The sequence below is a fragment of the Pocillopora damicornis genome, chromosome 10, assembly GCF_964200805.1.
Source record: "Pocillopora damicornis chromosome 10, jaPocDami1.2, whole genome shotgun sequence".
NCBI lineage: Eukaryota > Metazoa > Cnidaria > Anthozoa > Scleractinia > Pocilloporidae > Pocillopora > Pocillopora damicornis.
The window spans coordinates 17657724-17679031 of NC_142679.1; the positions used below are offsets into that span (position 1 = coordinate 17657724).

Consider the following 21308-nt stretch of genomic DNA (forward strand, 5'->3'; position numbering starts at 1 on the left):
AAGCCGTGCACTACGGAAGTGTCATCAGCTGTACCATCTTCTGCATCACTGAAAGTGAATCGCACCCCTTCGGATTCCACAAATGTCTGTCCTTGTTTTCCACTCCATGAGATAGGATCGTCGACAATCGACTGCACCTTGTACTGTTTATGTGTCTCCAAATAAACAGGACAATAAAACGATACATGAAAACCGTAATAATTCTCAATGTCGTCCATCCCTGAAGGGTATGTTCTAGATTGATGTGCAACCGATGCGTTGTTTGTTATATCAATAACTTCTGCAGATGCTATGTTCTCTTCACACCTTCCGAGCCAAAGTGCTGAACTACAAGTAACGTGATGGGTTTGACGACTGAGAATTGAAGCCAGAATAACCCCTAAAGATATTTAGAAGACTGGAATAGTTAAATCTTTTGCAGCGAGAAAGCGGGTTTCCGCTAAGAACTCCTCAGTACACCTATGGAAGTCCACGCAGTTGCCCTTTAGAGATTTCTTCTTACAACCAGGAACGTGTGAGCGGTTGGGTGTTTCTTCTTACGCCTTGGAATGTCTCGGAATGATAGAGGAGACGTGAATTAATCGCTGTAGTATTTCATAACGATGCCAAACTCTTCATCAGTCGATAATAGAGAATTTAACACAGCAGAGGTAAACTCCTTTTGCGACATCAATGGTAACCGTATTGGTTTTACAATTTCGTCTTTTCGCTTCTCCATCAGAAGATATACTTTGCCTTTCGCATTCTTTTTTGGCCCAGCGAACAGAACAATTCTACCTCTGTGATAACCAACACTCTCCTGTTTACAAGACACTCGATATCAGATCGCTCCACAGTAAAAAAATCATCTGACATGAGTTCTTCAGTGTATAATCCAATTATTTCCTAACATCGACCTTCCAAACGTTAATCTTCAAATTTCTGTTCGTAGTGAAGAATTAAGAATGCGCCGGATGATGTCAGGATCCATTTCAGGTATTCAGAGCATTTCTCAGCCAGCAAAGGTATCAATTTTTTCGCCAAGTAACGAACTTGCATCATATATTGCTTCCACTTAATTTCACTCCAACGACAGTGTCGCTGTAATTGTAACGAAAAAACTCCAACAGACTCTCGTACTCACAGTTAGGCAGTTTCGCTTCCGTTATTCGACATTGCAACAACAAACTTCATATCGCTCAGTACATTGTGGTTGAAAATAAACGAGGTTCGGCTTACCGTAAAGGCGATGCCAGTTTCTTCTGTCGCCTACTAAGGTACCGCTTTCAATTCTCTTCAACGACAGTAATTTCTTTCCTCTTACTCTTTTTGTGGAAAATATGTATTCGCCCGCTGAACTAATGAGTGTAGGTTCCTATTGATACGTATAACAGTTCACACTGAGACTTTTTCGGGGAGGGGCATTCTGAGGTTTCTGAAATGTACTCTGTGGAAGAAGACATCTTGAACAATGAAATGTTTTCACTTTTATTGAAAATCAACATTTAATACAAGTCTGTCGTCTTTCAAGAGTTCTTTCACCTCAAAATTTACTCAACAAGAGCCTACTAACATCACGATTTCAGGGCTGAAAATCCTTGTTTAACACCGTAGTTTATGTCTGCCAGTGTGAAAACCTTGAAAAAATTCTAAACTTTATAAATCCTTGAAAGTCATTGCTCCTGGTCACAACGCCTCGACTTGCCTACAGAGCAAAATTGAATTGAAACAATCAACAAGAAATTGTACCGATAAAAACATGAAAACTTCGTTACAAACGCCTTGAACTAAACTTTGCCACTCTACTATTTTTCTGATGATGGAATCAAAGGGGCCAGAATCAAACGACCTATTTGGTGCCTTTTCACGCATACGAACGTTAGAAAAATCTTAAACTGAGAAAAACTAACGGACCAAATTCGAAATTCATTTAGCTTTCTTTTAACTGCTAGATGCTAATTTCTTGAGAATCTTTTTCGACTTCTTTCATCCGTAAAAGACGTACCTTCAATTGAAGTCTTGAAAAACTTAACGAGTAAAAAAGAGAAACCACTTAGTAGTGTACACAGAAATTAATTGAAAATAATGACAGGAAACTGGCCGTTTGTAACCGAGGTGCTGTTAGAATCATCGTCTGAATCACTGAAACTGAATTGCACCCCTCCTGACTCAGCGGACATTTGTCCTTCCGCTCCATACCATGACAAAGGACCCTCGATAACAGACATTAAGGTGTACTGTTTGTTTGCTTCCAGCGAAACTGGACGATCAAACAATACATCAAAGCCATAATAATTGTTCCTGTCTTCCTTTTCTGAGGTGTAAGTTCCTGATTCTTTTCCAAGACAAGAGTTGTGGGTGGTATCTTTAACTTCAGTGGAAACCGTGTAGTTGCCACCTACAGAACCGAAGTGTTGAACTCCGTGTAACATGATTGGCTTGTTGACTGTTAAATTGACACTGTCAGCCGCTGCACCATTGTAAGACCAAGAACCACCGGAGCTTGGGACTGTAACACTGTAATACCCGGCACCTAACCAACCATCGCTTCCACTGCACGGAGCATTAAACTTTTGAAATCGGTTACAACGGATGCAGTCAATTTTACCCCTCGCGCCTTTCTTAAACGGCAAAGGTGACTGAAGAACCCCTCTGTAATGCTTTATCATGTCTTCAACCTCATAAGGAGTAAGAATGTGAGAATAAGGCACCTCAGACATAAACACCTCTTCCGACATCAGTGGAAACCGTATTGCTTTAACGATCTCATCTCCAAGAATTCGTCTCTTTCTTTCTCCATCATTGGAGGCTATTGGAATTTCCTTTTCACACACCTTTGTGGCCCAGCGATCAACAGCTTTGAACAGTTCCACCTCTTTCACATTTAATACTTCTCTCTTGACAACAGATTCAACAACAGATCGCTCAACTGTAACAAATTCGTCTGAAGTCACAGCCTCTTCGGTTCGCCGCTCAATCACCTCCCAGCATCGATCTTCTAAGGATTTACCGCCAAATTTCTGAGCATGTGTCAGGATACAAAACACGTTGGATGTTGTCAAGTTGTTGCAAAGGTATTCTGTGCACTTGTCAAAGAGTGAAGGCACCATGTATTTATTCGCCAAGTACAACACTTGCATCACATTACTTCCGCTTAAATTCACTTTGTCGCTGTACAAGAAACGGAACAACTCCAACAGACTCTCGTACTCACAGTCAGGCAGGTCAACAGAGTCTTTAGTCTCCGCCATTTGACCATAGAACATGGCAAAGAACACAGGACTACTGATGGCAAGAACAAACTTGTGAGCTGGGATCACTTTTTTACTTTCACTTTCCGTAGTCGACACCGGAACGACAAATTTTACATCGCTCAGTAACTCACTGTTGAAAATAGAAGTGGTTCTATCAACAAGAGTTGGAAGTTTCGTCTGCCAGATTTCTTCCATAGGCATCTCTTTGGTCTGCTCTCAGTATCTCTCAGGGTCTTATCTCACTCAGTGTGTAAGGCAACAGTTAGAAGACGTCTATTTTTTTTCTCTCCGGTCAAAGAGAAAGAGACAACTGCAAAGCCGTGTTAAATCTTATGATGCAATTGATATCCTACAACAGGTAATCGCTCCAAGCAGCTGACAAATTATATAAGGAAGATTAATTTTATTAATTTTGTCTCTTCTTACAACTGAACAGTGTCTAACCCGTCGGAAAAATTTAACACTGTCCTCGATAACCTTTCTCTTCTTTCAGTTCATCGCTCTTACAACTTAAAAAGGCAAGCAATATTTCTGCACGGTTTTCTCTTCTTTTCTGGTAAGATGGTTTATAAATATCCTCAATCCCTAGCACAAGCGCGGGGAACAAAAATTGAATCATCATTCATATCTTATTTCAAGAGAGAAGTGATGTCGCCAGACAGTTGCATCAGATGATGAGTCACGTATGTCTCGCAAAACTTCAATTCTCAAAATTTTCTCGGTGATTAACAGCCTAGTTTCCAAATAACTAGGGAAAGACATTGCTCATCGACAATCACGTCTTGCAGAGTGAAATAACAAGAGTCATCTTTGTGTGTCTCGTGTCAGCGCAAAAATGATGCAAAAAGTGCTAACAGCAGCTTTTTGTATTTTTGGAATGAATGGGAAAGCCCCGAGGAAGACTTTGTCTTAGAAGTCCAAAGAGGTTTTTCTTTTGCTTTGTCAGATAATGAACAGGTCAAGAGGAGTGGGATTTTTCCCTTCGGTGCCTTCAAATTGAGGGAAACTCCCGTTTTTGTCTCATCTCGCTTTTTCGTTTTTTCAAAAGGACTCTCAATCTGTTGACAGCATGGCGTCATTGGACGTTTAGAGGTGGACTGGTATCCAAATCTGAACTTAGATGGCACCAAATGCTGGAAGTTAGGAAGAGCTCAAAGGAGATACTACCATATTAACATAGCATGTCTGTGCACACGTCGTCCCTGGTTGCATTCAGGCCACTTGCAAGGTCTGTTGAGGAGGACTGAGGAAGGCTCGTCTCTAACAGAAAAGCTTATCGCTTTCGTTAAGCAGTGCTTTCCCGGAATTGTAATTGAGTAAATAGCAGATTGACTTAGGCATTGCTATATTTTCCTTGTACCACTCCTAAGGCTCTGTATTATTCTGATGATACCCCTTATTGGCAGCCAATTTTCTATAGTCCCCTCCTTATACTCTATTGGCGACGACAGATACCCCTTCCATTCTTGTAATGCAAGTACAACACTTGCATTACATTATTTTCGCTTAAATTCACTTTGTCGCTATATAAGAAACGAAACGACTCTAACAGACTCTCGTAATCACAATCAGGCAGTCCAATAGAGTCTTTAGTCTCCGCCATTTGACCATAGAACATGACAAAGAACACGGGACTACTGATTGCGAGCACAAACTTGTGAGCTGGGATCATCATCTTACTTTCACTTTCACTGGTCGACACAGGAACGACAAACTTTACATCGCTCAATATCTCGTTGTTGAAAATGAACGCAGTTCTTTCGACGAGAGTTGGAAGTTTCGTCTGCCAATTATCTTCACCAGCCATTGTTAGGTTTTTGCTCTCAGTTCTCTTCACAAATCAAACTCTATTGAATACTATGAACCTTTGCCGTCAAGGGTATTGATTGACGTGACACATTTGTTCCTCAAATCACGCACTTTTATACTTTAACTCTAATTTGCGGAGAACTTTAATTTCTAAGTAAGTGCAGTCGTCTGCTTTTGTTACTGTATCATTTTATAACTTAAAAGGATATCTCTTATGTTCCTAAAAATACGGTTAAGACTATCGTTACCACAAAAACGCAACATCGCTAAGAGTTACAAGGTATCGATTATATGCGTGGACTGAAAACACCACAATTCTGTTTTTGTTGTAGCCACATTCTCCTGAACTAGTCAGGTGTAGTTTCAAATTTCTGAAGAGACAGCCAAACAACCGACAGGGATTGAAATACTTGAGAAGGCTGGCCATAGAAATCCTGAGGTCTTAAGGTGCCTGAGACACGAATTTTTTTTTTTTTTTTTTTTTTTTTTTTTTGCAAACCAATCCCGATAAAAGGAAAATTTTAAAAAACTTAAAACTCGTTTTTTTCTGGCCCTAAAGTGCCCATATTTTGTCTGTGAAGTGTCCCGTGGACTGGTAACGAATTAGAGGGTGATGAGGTAGAAAACTGTGAAAACTCTCCGTTGACACTTACAAATCTCTCACATCTCTCGTAATTTCATATCAGTCGGCGCTGAAATACTCTTGAAATACCTTCAGCAAGCTCTATCGAGAGTTTTAATACGTCTTACTCAAATAGTAAAGAAGAAATGGAAGTTGCGAATACGGTTAAGCCCTACTGACGAAGGGGAACCGCGTGCATCAAACGAAGATTTTGACGAAGACTGACTAAGACGGTTTCTTGAGTGCGGTGTTCAGGTCAAGAACAGAACAAAAAAAAACTCCCGTAACTGAATGTTTAGTTTATTGCGCTTGTGTTTTGTTTTCAATGGCGAAATCTATGCTACTGAATGGGCTGTGTTCGTTTCTGTTGACATAACATTTTATTCCTTCGCATTATCCTACCCTCTAGATTTCTCATTTCTCCACCATATTTGCCGCTCCCGTCTTACTCTTCATCAGTGTTTGCTAATTTTCAACCAGTACAAACCTCTTGTGATTTTTGGGTCCGAAAACTGACTAGATGTTGACAACACATCCTTCTGTTACTAATTAACCCCTTCACTCCCAAGATCTTAGTATCATTTTTTCTTCCCCGTTAACGATACCAGTTTCTTTAAATTTCAGCTCGAACAGTCGCGTGTTAAATCAAACAGTTTTCGCTGGTGGATGTTCAATTCCTCATCACTGTTGGTCATTCTTGAGAGTGAAAGGGTTAAACGATCACTCTGTTTTTTCTTTTTCATCTGTTTTTGAGAGATTATTTCACGAAGCACATGCAGGTTCTCTTCAGTTAATCATCAACACCAGTGGACATCCTATTGTCAATATTTGAAGATTTCTGGGCCAACACCTGCCTCATTTGGGATCGATTGACCTGTTTGAGAAAGGAGCCCGCAGAAGAAAAAAAAAAAAGAGCCAATAAATGACCTCCTCCTTCCCTATCCCCCCCCATCCCCCCATCCCCCCCCCCCATCCCCCTCTGCCCCTTTCCCTTGACTGGAATATCCTTTCATGACCCCTTGAATCATTAATGGAAATCATGTACCCGTCATGCTAGTCGTTAAAGGATAATTCAATATTCGATATAATGTTTTCATATACAAGTGTTGACGGATAACGCTGATCAGCGATCGCTATTGTCTCAATTTCTTTTGTCTCAATTGAAATCCTTTTTTCTAACTTGTCCTCGCTGAGTTTACGACAAATATGTTTTACGCATAATATTTGTAAGCCAGAGTTTGGAAGCTTACTTGTAAGTTTTTGTTGGAAATACCTTTCGAGCCCTAAATGATATGTTTTTTTAACTTGAACTCTTACATTTACGAGTAAGCCAAAAGAAAGCATACAAAATATTACTTTCCACTGAATGAAACAACATTTAGATTCCAGAAACCTCTTCTGCGTTGTTGAAAATTATTATTCTTCATATACACTAAAGGGTTCTCGAACTTGCTCTTGAGGATCACATCGAAAAGGTTTTTGGTCAACTCTGACAGGTCTACTGGGTCATCTCACTTATAGTTCCATATCCGTCAGTGTTTGTCTAAGCATTCATATGTGTATACCTGCATGGTCATCTAAGAAGATTGGTCCAATTAATCCATTACTACTTGACCCAGTAGACTTTCACAGGGCTCTACGTTAATAGGAACAGTTCGGGTAACGTTTGAATTTCTACTTGGATACTGAAAACAAAATTCCAGGAAACTGTCCGCCTATTTCATTGGTCCCATTAGAGCTATCCGTCGAACGACGAAACGTAAATTGCACTCCCTGGCACTCTACTGGTGTTTGCCCATTTTTGCCGCTCCATGACGGAGGGCCCTTGATGTGCGACTTTACCTTGTATTCTTTATTTGCCTCCAAAATAACAGGACGATCGAACAACACATCAAAGCCGTAATAAGCGCGGGTATCGCTTTTTTCTGAAGCATAATTTCCTGCTCGACTAACAAGCAAAGTATTGCCCATGTGATCAACAATGTCTGTCTTAACTGTATACTTTCCGCCCTCAGAACCAAAATGTTCTACTCCGTGTAACTCGATAGGCTTGTTGACGGAGAGAAGAATACCGTCAAGGCGGATGTTACTGTAAATCCAGCCTTTGCCGAACTCGTTAAACCTCTGACATCGTTGCTTACAGGAAATACCTCGACGGGCTTGTACGAACGGTAAAGAAATATTCAAAACATTGTTGTAGTGTTTTATCATGTTGCATAACTCCTCATGATTCAAGAGGTGAGAGTCCAATACGACAGATGCAAAATCTTTCTCTTCAATCAACGGAAAACGTATTCCATTAACAATATCTTCTCCAAGAACTCGTCTTTTTGTCTCTCCATCGGAAGTTATCCCTTGCCGTTCACATTCTCTTGTGGCCCAGCGATCAACAGCTTTGAAAAATTCCACTTCCGTCACATTCAACGCTTCTCTCTTCACAACAGATTCGACAACAGATCGCTCAACTGAAACAAATAATTCGTCCGATGTAACAGCTTCTTCTGTCTGCTCGTCAATCACTTCCCAGCATCGATCTTCTAAGTCTTTATCTTCAAATTTTTGCGCATGCGGCAGAATACAAAACACATTTGATGCTTTCAGGTTGTCTCGGAGATATTCTGTGCATTTCTCGCCGAGCGAGGGTACCATGTATTTGTTCGCCAAGTACAGCACTTGTATCACATTACTTCCGCTTAAATTCACAATGTCGCTGTACATGAAACGAAACAACTCCAACAGACTCTCGTACTCACAGTCAGGCAGTTCAATAGAGTCTTTAGTCTCCGCCATTTGACCATAGAACATGGCAAAGAACACAGGACTACTGATTGCGAGCACAAACTTGTGAGCTGGGATCACTTTCTTTCTGTCGCTTTCATCAGTCGACATTTGAACGACAAATTTTACATCGCTCAGTAACTCCTTGTTAAAGATGAAAGCGGTTTTCTCGGCAATGGTTGATAGTTTCGTTTGCCAATTTTCTTCTGCCGCCATCGTTGTGTTCCGCTCTCAAAAGTCTTCGCAGATGTCTTTTTTTTAGAGCAAATTTTGATGAGTTCGCTTTGGTTTTACTTTGAGCAAAAATTTATGGGATCGAAACAGTTCTATTGGTGCTACCGCTGAATTGATGTGGTCACACAGGTCACGCAACTTAAGCGTAATCGTTTGTACCTCGAAGACCTCCATCCGATTTTTCTTATACTCTGCGGTTCTCAAATACTTCTCGTGGTTAAATTACATCAAAAATACTATTGAAGAGGCAAAATCCAATCAAATTACCGTGGAAGGTATGATGAGCCATCTTTTCGTCGTAATACTGAATGGAGGCGGGGTAACGGGGTCGTATACGGCAAAGGACAATGTGTAAGACAAGAGGGGTAAGGAGACAAACTTGAGAGCAAAATCTAGTTGGATCATTGACAAGCAACGTGTTAATCATCTTTAATACTGCAGCTGTCTTGAGAGAGTCAATGGGGAAAAGGCTTTGACTGCTAACGGTTAACCCAGAAATACACATAACGACACTTTGGAGATAGGAAAAATTTTTACGGTTAACTTATATACGACCGACACTTAAAATTTGTTTCTTTTTACCATTGATGGCTAAATTCATTGTTCATTTTACGGCTAACGGTTAACCCTATTGAGACCCTCACATAAGCCTGACAATACTGAGTAGTGACCGAGAAGTGTAGGCTTGAACTCTGACTGTGATGTAAATAACGGGGGGGGGTAAGGAAAACGTCACCATGAAATGACTGAAATGCGCCCAGTTTCATTGCTGCTCCCGTCCATCTTGCTCTTTATGTTTGCTAATTTTCAACCATTGCAAACCTCTTATAATTTTTGGGTTTGCAAACTGACTAGAAGTTGACAACACATCCTTCTGTTATTAAATAGCCTCTTCACTCCCAAGATCTCGATGTCCTTTTTTTCTTCCCCGTAAGTGATATCTTTCTTTAAATTTCGGCTCAAAGAGTCACGTGTTAAATCAAACAGTTTTCGCTGGTGGATGTTCAATTCCTCATCACTTTTCGATCAGAAAATTTGTTGATGTTGTTAGGAGAAATTACTTGTTGGTCATTCTTAAGAGTGAAAAGGTTAAACGATCACTCTGTTTTTTTCTTTTTTTTCTGTTTTTCAAAAATTGTCTCACGAAGCACATGCAGGTTCTCTTCAGTTAATCATCAACACCAGTGGATATCCTAGTGTCAAAATTTGAAGATTTTGGGGATTTTTGGAAGATTTTCCCTTATTTGGGATCGAGCTGTGTGAGAAAGGAGTCTGCAAAAAAACAAAAAACAATAAATGACCTCCCCCTTCGCTCCCCTCCCCTCCCATTCTTCACCCCTCTCCCTAGATTGGAATATCCTTTCCTAGCCCCTTGAACCATGATAAAAGACAATCATGCACCCGTCGGGCTAATCTTTAACGGATAAATTAATGTTTGATATAATGTTGTCAAAGTGTTGACGGATAACGCTGATCAGCGATCAGGTTAGGTCAACAGCCACATTATTATTAACCAACATACAGGATATGTCTATGAACGCTTTTTGTCAGCTGATCATCTTAAGCGTGCTTCTATCGTCATCTCCCATAACAGGTAATACGCTGATGTTTTATTTCCATACTTTCCTTTGGAGGTTTTGAACAAAAATTTATATTCTAGATTTTTTTCTGTGTAAATGATTTATTAAACATTTGTCAGTTTATGTACGTTGCGCCATTCGCTCTTTGACGAGTAAAACAAGGCTCAAAGCTTGCGTAAATAGTTGAGGTCAGTCAGTTGTAGTCACGTGTAACTGTGAATGTGATTTTCTGTATGCAGTATCGTCAGTGACAATGAGCTTATAATAAAGTTATGATTTCTACTGTTGCCCAGTGGCACTGACATTGTGCAGTATTATGGGCTGTTATAGGCTGTTAATTTGCAACAAAACGACACTCTCTTCCGATACACATGATAATTACGTCCGTGTTTTTTGGGGGTCGTTTTCTACTCTCTATTAGAATTCTCTGAACTTTGTATTTCAGTTTATACTTTTTTGGAGAATAAAGGATAAACCACCCGTGGTGTTACACGTCACGCAACGCTCTCTTTCCGGCCAACCGTTACGTGTTCTTTAGGCCCTCATATGAACAGCGGACTAAATTTGTTTTGGGATGTTTTCTGGATAACTTTACTACAAAATAATCAATTATTGCAATTATGAATCACTGTGCACCAAAAAAGCAAGAAGTGGGGTGAGGTAGACGATTCTCATCTTCACTCTGCCACAAAACGATAGACACATTTTCCATAACATGCCTTTGTTGAAATTAAAGGAATGAAGGAAACAGTTCTGCTAAACGATGTAGAAGGAGTGGAGGGTCAAGTGATATTTCATAGTATCATCGAACGACTTTTGTCGAGACAAGAAAAAATTATTCGGGCAAATCAACAGCCTCCCTCCCTGGTGCACTTATTTACGTGAGCGTTGACTCTCCATTATATCAAGACAAGTCATTTTACCTGTTTTGCAGCAGCCCTTTTTCGATTTTTTTCTTTGTTATGGCTACTGACCTCTTTAACAGTTATAATTTGGTAACTATTAGAGACCACTCATTAATTATATATCGCCTGTAAGGGGGGGAGTGAGGGGGGGGGTTGAAGGAGATTTTGGGGTATCACATGGTCGCCAAAAAAGGAGGACTATAGAAAATTGACTACTAATAAGGGGAGGGTGGAAAACTTTGGTTGAGTCAAAATAAAATTAATTTGATCTCTCACCCCTCCCCCCGTAAAGCTCTGTATTATTCTGACGATACTTCTAATTGGCAGCCAATTTTCTGTAGTCCCCTCTTTATACTCTATTGGCGACGACAGATCCCCCCTCCATTCTCCCTGAAAATCTTGTGACCCTCTAAATCCTGCAACCACTCCCCACCCCCCCCCCCCCGAGAATACTGACTGGTCTCAAAGTAAAGCTTTTATTTACCGGGGGGATTTTCCATCTAATTTCTGGCAGACGATACAACAAACTGTTCGAAGGTTTATTTTTATTTCAGAAAATCATGATTGTTAATGTTAAAACTTAAGTAATAAGTGAAACATTCCAAAAGCATTTCAATATTCCGTCGTAGCACTTAATTCACTTCTGAACACTTACAAGGTCGCAACGAATAAAAGTACGGTACGTATTCAATAATTTTTAACTTCATCAACTATTAGCAGCAAAACAATCCAAAAATAATTTCCAATTATTTATGCCTGCCAAGTACTAAATATGAAAGCTGGAAATTGGCCACTCGTTTTCGAAGTCCCATTGGCACTCTCCACTGACTTCATGAAATTGACCAGCACTCCTCTCGATTCAAAAGACTTTACCCCCTCTCCTCCATACCATGATGGAGGACCCTTGATAAGCGACACAAGCCTATAGCTTTTATGAGCCTCCAAACGAATTGGCGGATCAAACATTACATCGAAGCTATAATAATTATTAGTCTCTTCCTTTATGGAAGAGTATGTTCCTGATTCCTTTCGGAGGCAAGTAATATTGTGGGCTGTAACTTTAACTTCGGTAGAAACAGTATACTTGCCGCCGTCTGAGCCAAAATGCTGAACACCATGTAGAAAGATTGGCTGGTTGATTGTAAATTCAATACTGTCGGCTCTATCTGAGTATGACCAAATTCCTTTTGCTGGCGAATTGAACTTTAGAAATCGATTACATCGGAATATTTAAAACGCCGCTGTAATGTTTCATCATGTTTCCAACCTCATGAAAAGTGAGAATATCAGAATCGAATACAACTGACATAAAATCCTTCTGTGATATCAGTGGAAATCGTATTGCCTTAACAATGTCCTCCCCAAGAATTCGTCTCTTCGTCTTTCCATCTGGAGTAAGTCCTTGCCTTTGGACTTCTGCCGTCGCCCAGCCATCGACTGCCTCGAATAATTTTAGTTCCGTTACGCTCAACTTCTCTCGCTTCACAACAGATTCAACAAAAGATCGCTCAACTTTAAAAAATTCATCTGACGTCACAGCTTCTTCTGTCTGCTCTTTAATCACTTTCCAGCATCGATCTTCTAAGTCTTTATTTTCAAATTTCCGTGCGTGCGGCAGAATAAAAAACACATTAGATGCATTCAGGTTGTCGCGAAGATATTCTGTACATTTCTTGGCGAGCGAGGGTACTATGTACTTGTTCGCCAAGTACAACACTTGCATCACGTTATTTACGCTTAAATTCACTTTGTCGGTGTACAAGAAACAAAACAACTCCAACAGACTCTCGTACTCACAGTCAGTCAGTTCAATAGAGTCTTTAGTCTCCGCCATTTGACCATAGAACATGGCAAAGAACACGGGACTACTGATTGCGAGCACAAACTTGTGAGCTGGGATCACCTTCTTGCTTTCAATTTCACCAATCGACACAGGAACAACAAACTTCACATCGCTCAATATCTCGTTGTTGAAAATGAAGGCAGTTCTTTCGACGAGAGTTGGAAGTTCCGTCTGCCAATTATCGTCAGCTGTCATTGCTAGGTTTTGCTCTCAGTTCCTTTCACAAATCAAACTCTGACTATGAACCTTTGCCGTCAAAGGTATTGCTTGACGTAACACATTTGTTCCTCAAGTCAAGCGTGAGGGTTAATTCCTCGTTTCCAGGTTGTCCACGTCTCTGCTCATGAAGTTACGATAACCGAACGGTTTCATTTAACCTGATATATTACAAGGGTTTGAATAATATTGCCGGTTGATCAATCTGAAAATTCTATCGAAATAATAAATATAGCAGGTTTACTGACGTATTACGCATCTATCATCTTTTTGTATCCATAATCGGTCCTCAATGCTGAAGAGAGTTACTACATCACGGGCGAGGAGCGGGGGAAGAAAAAATGATCGAAATACAAATGGTCAGCGGGGAAACAACTTTAATATTCATATAAAGACATATCAGTTGTAGTTGTAGAAAACAATAGTGTTTGTAAAGCCAAAATGTTAGCATTATACTTTGCTAAATAAAATGTTAAGCAATTCTTCAAAAGTATTGATTGTACACATATCTTTTACTGCTGTAATAAACAATGGAGGCATCGGAAAAGGCATCACTGGCATTCGGAAAAGCACCAAGAAGAACCATATTTACGTTTTGTAACTTGCAGAAAACAATCGTGTTGTAAAGTCAAAATGTTACCAAGTTACACTTTGCTGCTTAAGAGGCTGTCTCTCTTATTTCCACCCGGTCAATTTTGCGTCCAAAATAATTTTTCCTGAAACTCTGTTAACAGAAAGACTTTACCTAGATTTGGTTTGATTCGAAATAATTTTCTGACTGCATTACGGGCCATAATTATTTCCCAGTCCGTAGGGACCGTAGCAACGTCTCGAAAATTGAAAAATAGGCATATTTTGTAACGTTGTAAAATATTTGATTCGCATAGTTAAGCCACAGAATTTATATCAGATTGCTTAAAAATCTTTCTAGTTTTCCATGAAAGTTAGAATTTTCCCTCTCAACATATCTGAAAAGGCGAATTTTAGCATATTCTGACCACTAGAAATCGCCATCGGCCGATGGCCGTAAATAACCTTGATTTAGACGCTAAGTTTTGGGATTTGGGACCTGGTTGACGATTCTATCCTACACAGCCGTTAAGTTTAGACCTTTATAGGCAAAAATATGCAAAAACCCCTGTACGTTTTCGATTTTTCAAAAGTTATGACCGTTTGAATCAGCACATGTACGAGCATTCGCGATTTTTTCGCCTACACCAAAATCGAACCACTGGAGCAGATTTCCTCATAAATACAGCTTACCCGCTTTGCAGCCCGGCTTCATGGCTCACTTCAGAATTTTTCTAATAACCAAATTGGTGAAATCCATGATAACTTCAACAAATAGCTAGGTATTGCCTTCGAAAAGTAGTATAGGCGGCATCCATCGTGATTCGTGGTATCAAAACAAATGCCGGAATTGGCCACATTTCGCGGTGAATCACCCACTTAACATCGCTGCAGAGCTGAATTTTTTTCAAAATCAGAATATAAACTCTCCATGTCTGGAAGCTGAGGGAGAAATGAAGGTTTTAGGCTTCTGAAGAGAAGAAATAATCGCTTTAATTTAGATCCAGTTCGATGTTATACTGTTCTCACAAAGGTCCGCACAAAAGAGAAGACCGCTGATAGCTTGTGCCGTACGTTGTGCCATATGGTTTTGTTTTGTATCCCAAAGCAATATTTGGGCAGAAAAATTTTGGATGAAAAGAATAAATGCTTTTACCTGGAGTTTGATATCATATAATTAATAAATCAATTTCAAATATCCTGAGCTTGCTTCTCTCGGTTCCGCGTCGATTGTGTCCACAGAACAGCAACCTGTCAATAGCCGGAGAAATCATGGGTTTATGTGAAATTTCAGATATTCCTCGCTTCCCAAACTAGTGAACTGGACTTTATGATAACTCCAGCAAATACCTCCAAAATTCAGTGGTCGGCATCTGTCGATACTCTTCTTTGACTCGTTGTTGCGAACTAAACTCGAAAACTAAAGCCATGTTTCGTGCTTAATGTCCCGTTGAAACTTTGGATTGCAGCTGCATTCTCTTCAAGAATCAGTCATAGAACTCCACTTTTAAGTCTATGTGTCGAAGTTTGGCGTTTTGGAATTTAAAGCTGAACGATTGCACAATCGCGCATAACAGAGGTCCGCATTAATCATTGCGGGTGAACCCGCTGACCCTTTATTTTTTTTTTGGAAGGCCTGCAAGTGTAGTAGGCATGCAAGTGCTTTTTCGAAACCAGAGAGGCTTCAGTCTGTAGCGAGTCTTCAGCGAGGTTGTTAAAGCTTTCATTGGACAGAGGATACGCATTGACGAAACACCCAGTGAAGGGAACAACAGCTGCAGTAAGAATAGTAGACGAATCAAAGAACACTCCCTGTATAAATAAGATTGAGCATTTTAGTAGCTTCCACAACTTCGAATGTGGAGATATCGGTCTGAGAGTTTGGAAATGTTATGGCATCGGTAAAGGGAAGTACATTCCATATGACGTAATTTATATCAAGCACCAAGGTCAAACGTCCCTTCAAACCATAGAATCTCAAGGGTTTTATGATCCTCCTGAAAAAAATTGTGGTCAAGCGTCGTTCAAAGGGCAGCAAGGAAACAGAGAGTACAACGCCATTGTTTGAATGCTCTGTGTTTGGATGTGTTGAAGTGTTCGAAACCTTTTCGCAGCTGGAGCTGCACCTGGACGTTGGAAAGCATACAGTCAGCAGGTTAAAGCCAGTATGATGCAATCAAAAGGGACTGGGCCCTTAAGTTCTCGTCGATAGATACCGCTGGTATCGAGTGTTCGAGCTGTTCATTAGATTCTAGTACACCACTCACTTCTCCCGTGGATACTTCGCCCCACTCGTCTTTACGAACAGGATGGGCCGTAAGCAAACCAAGGGGCAGCGTTAGATTTTCAGAGAAGGTAAAAGAATACCTAACGGCACGTTTTACACTTGGCGAAAGAACTGGGCGAAAGGCCGACCCCGCCCAAGTTGCAGTGGACATGCGAAATGCGAAAAATGAATCAAATGCACGTTTGTTCACTAGAGAACAGTGGCTGACAAAGAGCCAAGTTCAGAGCTTTTTCTCCTGGCTAGCAGCAATGCGGCAAAAAGATCAGGGTGTGATCGGGACATCACTAGATGAGGAGGAAGATATCCAATGCGTCCAGGAAAATTCCGAGAGATAAGATCTGGTAGACAAAGTTAACAAAGAGATCAAAGTCTCACATCCAATCTGCTACGATACGTTGACCTCTGTGAACGTTACCACAATAACACACTTCAGAAATTCAATGTGGTTTTGTTGAGAGCCATCTGTAGTCATTTTGAGATCCCTGTAAAATTGAGAGACAAAAAACAGATCCTCATAGACAAACTGTTGGACGTGATTAGTGATTGTCAGTGTGTTTCTCAGTAGACTTATGTAAACAATGTCTTATACGGTCGCTGAAAGTGTAGAATATGCTCTACAGATACAAACTACCTTTACTTCCGATATCAAGTTCTGACGGCGTTGTTAAAGTGTAATATATCATAATATCTAGTACTCAGTGAAATTTTTTGATAAAATCGATTGAAAATTTACCAAAAGCAACACTTATAACATCTGTTCATACGGAGCATGTGTCAAGTTTTTAACACGTTGGTAGCCGATTTCTCCGGCTATTGACAGGTTGCTGTTCTGTGGACACAATCGACGCGGAACCGAGAGAAGCAAGCTCAGGATATTTGAAATTGATTTATTAATTATATGATATCAAACTCCAGGTAAAAGCATTTATTCTTTTCATCCAAAATTTTTCTGCCCAAATATTGCTTTGGGATACAAAACAAAACCATATGGCACAACGTACGGCACAAGCTATCAGCGGTCTTCTCTTTTGTGTGGACCTTTGTGAGAACAGTATAACATCGAACTGGATCTAAATTAAAGCGATTATTTCTTCTCTTCAGAAGCCTAAAACCTTCATTTCTCCCTCAGCTTCCAGACATGGAGAGTTTATGTTCTGATTTTGGAAAAAATTCAGCTCTGCAGCGATGTTAAGTGGGTGATTCACCGCGAAATGTGGCCAATTCCGGCATTTGTTTTGATACCACGAATCACGATGGATGCCGCCTATACTACTTTTCGAAGGCAATACCTAGCTATTTGTTGAAGTTATCATGGATTTCACCAATTTGGTTATTAGAAAAATTCTGAAGTGAGCCATGAAGCCGGGCTGCAAAGCGGGTAAGCTGTATTTATGAGGAAATCTGCTCCAGTGGTTCGATTTTGGTGTAGGCGAAAAAATCGCGAATGCTCGTACATGTGCTGATTTAAACGGTCATAACTTTTGAAAAATCGAAAACGTACAGGGGTTTTTGCATATTTTTGCCTATAAAGGTCTAAACTTAACGGCTGTGTAGGATAGAATCGTCAACCAGGTCCCAAATCCCAAAACTTAGCGTCTAAATCAAGGTTATTTACGGCCATCGGCCGATGGCGATTTCTAGTGGTCAGAATATGCTAAAATTCGCCTTTTCAAATATGTTGAGAGAGCAAATTCTAACTTTCATGGAAAACTAGAAAGATTTTTAAGCAATCTGATATAAATTCTGTGGCTTAACTATGCGAATCAAATATTTTACAACGTTACAAAATATGCCTATTTTTCAATTTTCGAGACGTTGCGACGGTCCCTACGGACTGGGAAATAATTATGGCCCGTAATGCAGTCAGAAAATTATTTCGAATCAAACCAAATCTAATTTAGTTCTTTCCTAGGTAAAGTCTTTTTGTTAACAGAGTTTCTGGAAAAATTATTTTGGACGCAAAATTGACCGGGTGGAAATAAGAGAGACAGCCTCTTAAAAAGTTGAGCAATTTTCCAAACGCTTTGACTGGAACGAAATTTTTGCTGCTATATTAGCGAACGGAGGCATCGGGAAAGGCATCAAGAAGAACGATATTTACGATATGTAACTTATTGTATGACGAAAAAAAAGTATCTTGCCTTGTTTGAGGCGTTAATCACAGTTGGCTTGCTTTTACTTGAATTTTGCAATATCGACTTTCGATTCCGGAAAAATGAAAAGCTAAGCAACTCTACAAAAATTTTGTTCGCGATTTTTATACTTTTAGAGTCATTAAAAAGTTTGTATCCACAGCCTAAGATAAGAAATTTAATATTTCCATCAGCTGTAGTTCTTTCAGTGTTTATTATGTAAATTCAATCGCCCCATTTCACGTGGAAAAAGGCAAGTAAGAAAACACTGAGCTTCGAGAAACAGCCAAGTTAAGGCTAATGTGTTAACCATGCTTAAATATTTATAATCAAGGCCACTCGTTTAGGAGACCTTTGTTTAGGAACCGAACAGCAGGTGAAATTTTAACAAATTTAATGATGCTTTTTACCACTGTACAAAATTCTACTAATACAATAACTACTAATAAAAACCACAACAATATTAACAACTAACAATAACTATGTAATATTCATTATATCTTAATTACCATATAAAAGTACAATAGGGAAAGGAAAGCAATATGGGGGAAACTGAATTCCCATATAAAAACTGCTCTCCAAGGCTAATATAAATAACTATACGTTGTATAAGAAAGAAGCTAGAGAAACAACTAAACAATGAACATAAAGTAAAATCTGAATAAATCTCATTTCCAGATAACAAAACAAAACTATGTACAGGGATAATTCAGTAATCGAGTTCTGAAGGAATTCAAACTGGAAGCTGACATGGCAAAGTTAGGTAAAGAGTTCCAATAAGTTAAATAAGAAATGCTGTGTAGGCGTCTCAGCGAAAGGTATATCCAGACGACTTGCATGGAAAAACTGGCCTCAGCTATCGCAACTAATTTTTTAAAATAGTGTTTAGAACTAAACTGGTGAGCAGCACTCTGCGAACAGTAGTTGTAAAACGGCTTTATTCTCCGACACGTTTCGTCTAACTGTCGTAAACTTTTTCGAAGAGTTTTACAAGTAACACTAAACGCCAGTATTTATAAGCCGTAATTAGCGGCTATACGGGGGTCAATGACCATAAGGGCTTGGCCTGATCTACCAACAGGAACAGGAGAAGTTGCGAAAAATTTAAACATTTTTTGGGGGCAAGGTGGGAGAATTATTTGGGGGCCACGGTTTTGATTTTCTTTTTTCGCCACGCACGTTACGCTGTAAGTTACAAAACGTAAATAGGATTCTTCTTGATGCCCTTCCGGATGCCACCGATACCCTTTTCAATGCCTCCATTGTTTATTACAGCAGTAAAAGATATTTGTGCAATCAACACTTTTGAAAAATTGCTTAACATTTTATTTAGCGAAGTTTCCTGTTGACATTTCGGCTTTACAACACCATTTTTCAATTGATATGTCTCTATATGAAATATTAACGTTGTTTCCCCGCTGACCACTTGTATTTCGATCATTTCTTCTTCTCCCGCTCGTCGCCCGTGATGTAATAACTCCCAATGCTGAATGGTAGAAGGGATTGATGGGGGGGAGGTCTGGGACTGGAGAAGGGGTACATAGAACCTTTCTCAATTCAAATCTTAGAATTATTGTACTTAAGGAAATGAAACAGTTCACGTAGTATCAGTGTATCCATCTTGTGCGCGGGCGAGAATCAAAGAACCTACTTGGTGCCTTTTAAAAAATAAGGCCATTACAAAAATTTAAAACGAAAATTAACATGTTAAGTTCGTCGTAACAGTGGAATCTCGATTTAACAAAGTGCTAAGGGACTGAGAAAATTGGTTCGTTATATCGAGGGTTCGTCATATCGAAAACCTCGATTTAATGAATTTGCGGAAAAACAGCCATGTTCGTTATATCGTGGGATGGTTAATAGATTTTTTTGTGGTGTCTGGCAGTTCAATAGAGTCTTTAGTCTCCATCATTATATTTGACCATAGAACATGGCAAAGAACACAGGACTGCTGATTGCAAGAACAAACTTGTGAGCTGAAATCACTTTCAGCAGACGACACAGGAACAACAAATTTAACACCGCTCAGTAACTCATTGTTGAAAATAGAAGTGGTTCTATCTACAAATGTTAGAAGTTTCTTTTGCCAGATTTCTTCAATAGGTATCTCTTTGGTCTGCTCTCAGTATCTTTGAGGGTCTTATCTCACAAAATGTGACAACAATTTGAGGCAACAGTTCAAAGACAATAATTTTTTTCTCTCTGTTCAAAGAGAAAGAGAAAACTGCAAAGCCATGTTTAATGTAACGACTTGATATCCTTCAACAACTGAGTAACCGCCCCAAACAAATGGCAATTTGTATTCTGAAGATTTATTCTGTTTTTTACAACTCAACAGTGTGTGACTCATCGAAAAAATTTAACACTGTCTTCAATGACCTTTCTTTCCTATCAGTTCATCGCTCTTACAACTTCAAAAGGCAAGCAATATTTCAGCACGGTTTTCTTTTGTGGCGAGATGGTTTATGAATACCTTCACCCTTGGCAGAAGCGCGGAGAACAAAACTTTAATCATCATTCATGTCTCATTTCAATAAAGACGTGATGTCACCACAGGCGGCCCAAGCTCCAGCTGTGAGATGATCATCTTGCGCAATAACAGTCATGGCGGAATTATAAGAGTTTGTATGAGAATATTTACGACCGCTCTAAGGAATAAAAAAATACGTCAAATTCTCAAAAAAAAAAACCTCACCTTACTTCCACAGTGTATCACTTGTTATCTGACCGCTTAATTTGATGAACAGAGCCCATTTAAGCGAGTTGTTCATTTCGAGGTTTTCAACGTACATAAGAAAAGGCTTTTCTTATGTACGTTGAAAACCTCGAAATGAACAACTCGCTTAAATGGGCTCTGTTCATCAAATTAAGCGGTCAGATAACAAGTGATACACTGTGGAAGTAAGGTGAGGTTTTCTTTTTTGAGAATTTGACGTATTTTTTTATTCCTTAGAGCGGTCGTAAATATTCTCATACAAACTCTTATAATTCCGCCATGACTGTTATTGCGCAAGATGATCATCTCACAGCTGGAGCTTGGGCCGCCTGTGATGTCACCAGAAAGTTGCATCAGCAATGAGTCAAATATGTCACACGCAG

General features: G+C 39.6%; 2 protein-coding genes and 1 pseudogene across 2 annotated transcripts; all 3 read right to left on the bottom strand.

Annotated features, from left to right (window-relative positions):
* Positions 1–1454: 1454 nt before the first annotated feature.
* LOC113678589 (BTB/POZ domain-containing protein 6) lies at positions 1455–4428 on the bottom strand. Its single transcript, XM_027195488.2, has one exon. The coding sequence runs from the start codon at positions 3432–3434 to the stop codon at positions 2052–2054; it is 1383 nt and encodes a 460-aa protein (XP_027051289.2). The 5' UTR covers positions 3435–4428; the 3' UTR covers positions 1455–2051.
* Positions 4429–6718: 2290 nt separating this feature from the next.
* Positions 6719–9195, bottom strand: LOC113678573 (BTB/POZ domain-containing protein 6-like). Its single transcript, XM_089185978.1, has one exon. It carries the CDS (start codon positions 8656–8658, stop codon positions 7339–7341), a length of 1320 nt encoding a protein of 439 aa, XP_089042104.1. The 5' UTR covers positions 8659–9195; the 3' UTR covers positions 6719–7338.
* Positions 9196–11686: 2491 nt separating this feature from the next.
* LOC149039184 (BTB/POZ domain-containing protein 6-like) lies at positions 11687–13219 on the bottom strand (annotated as a pseudogene).
* Between the last annotated feature and the right edge of the window lie 8089 nt (positions 13220–21308).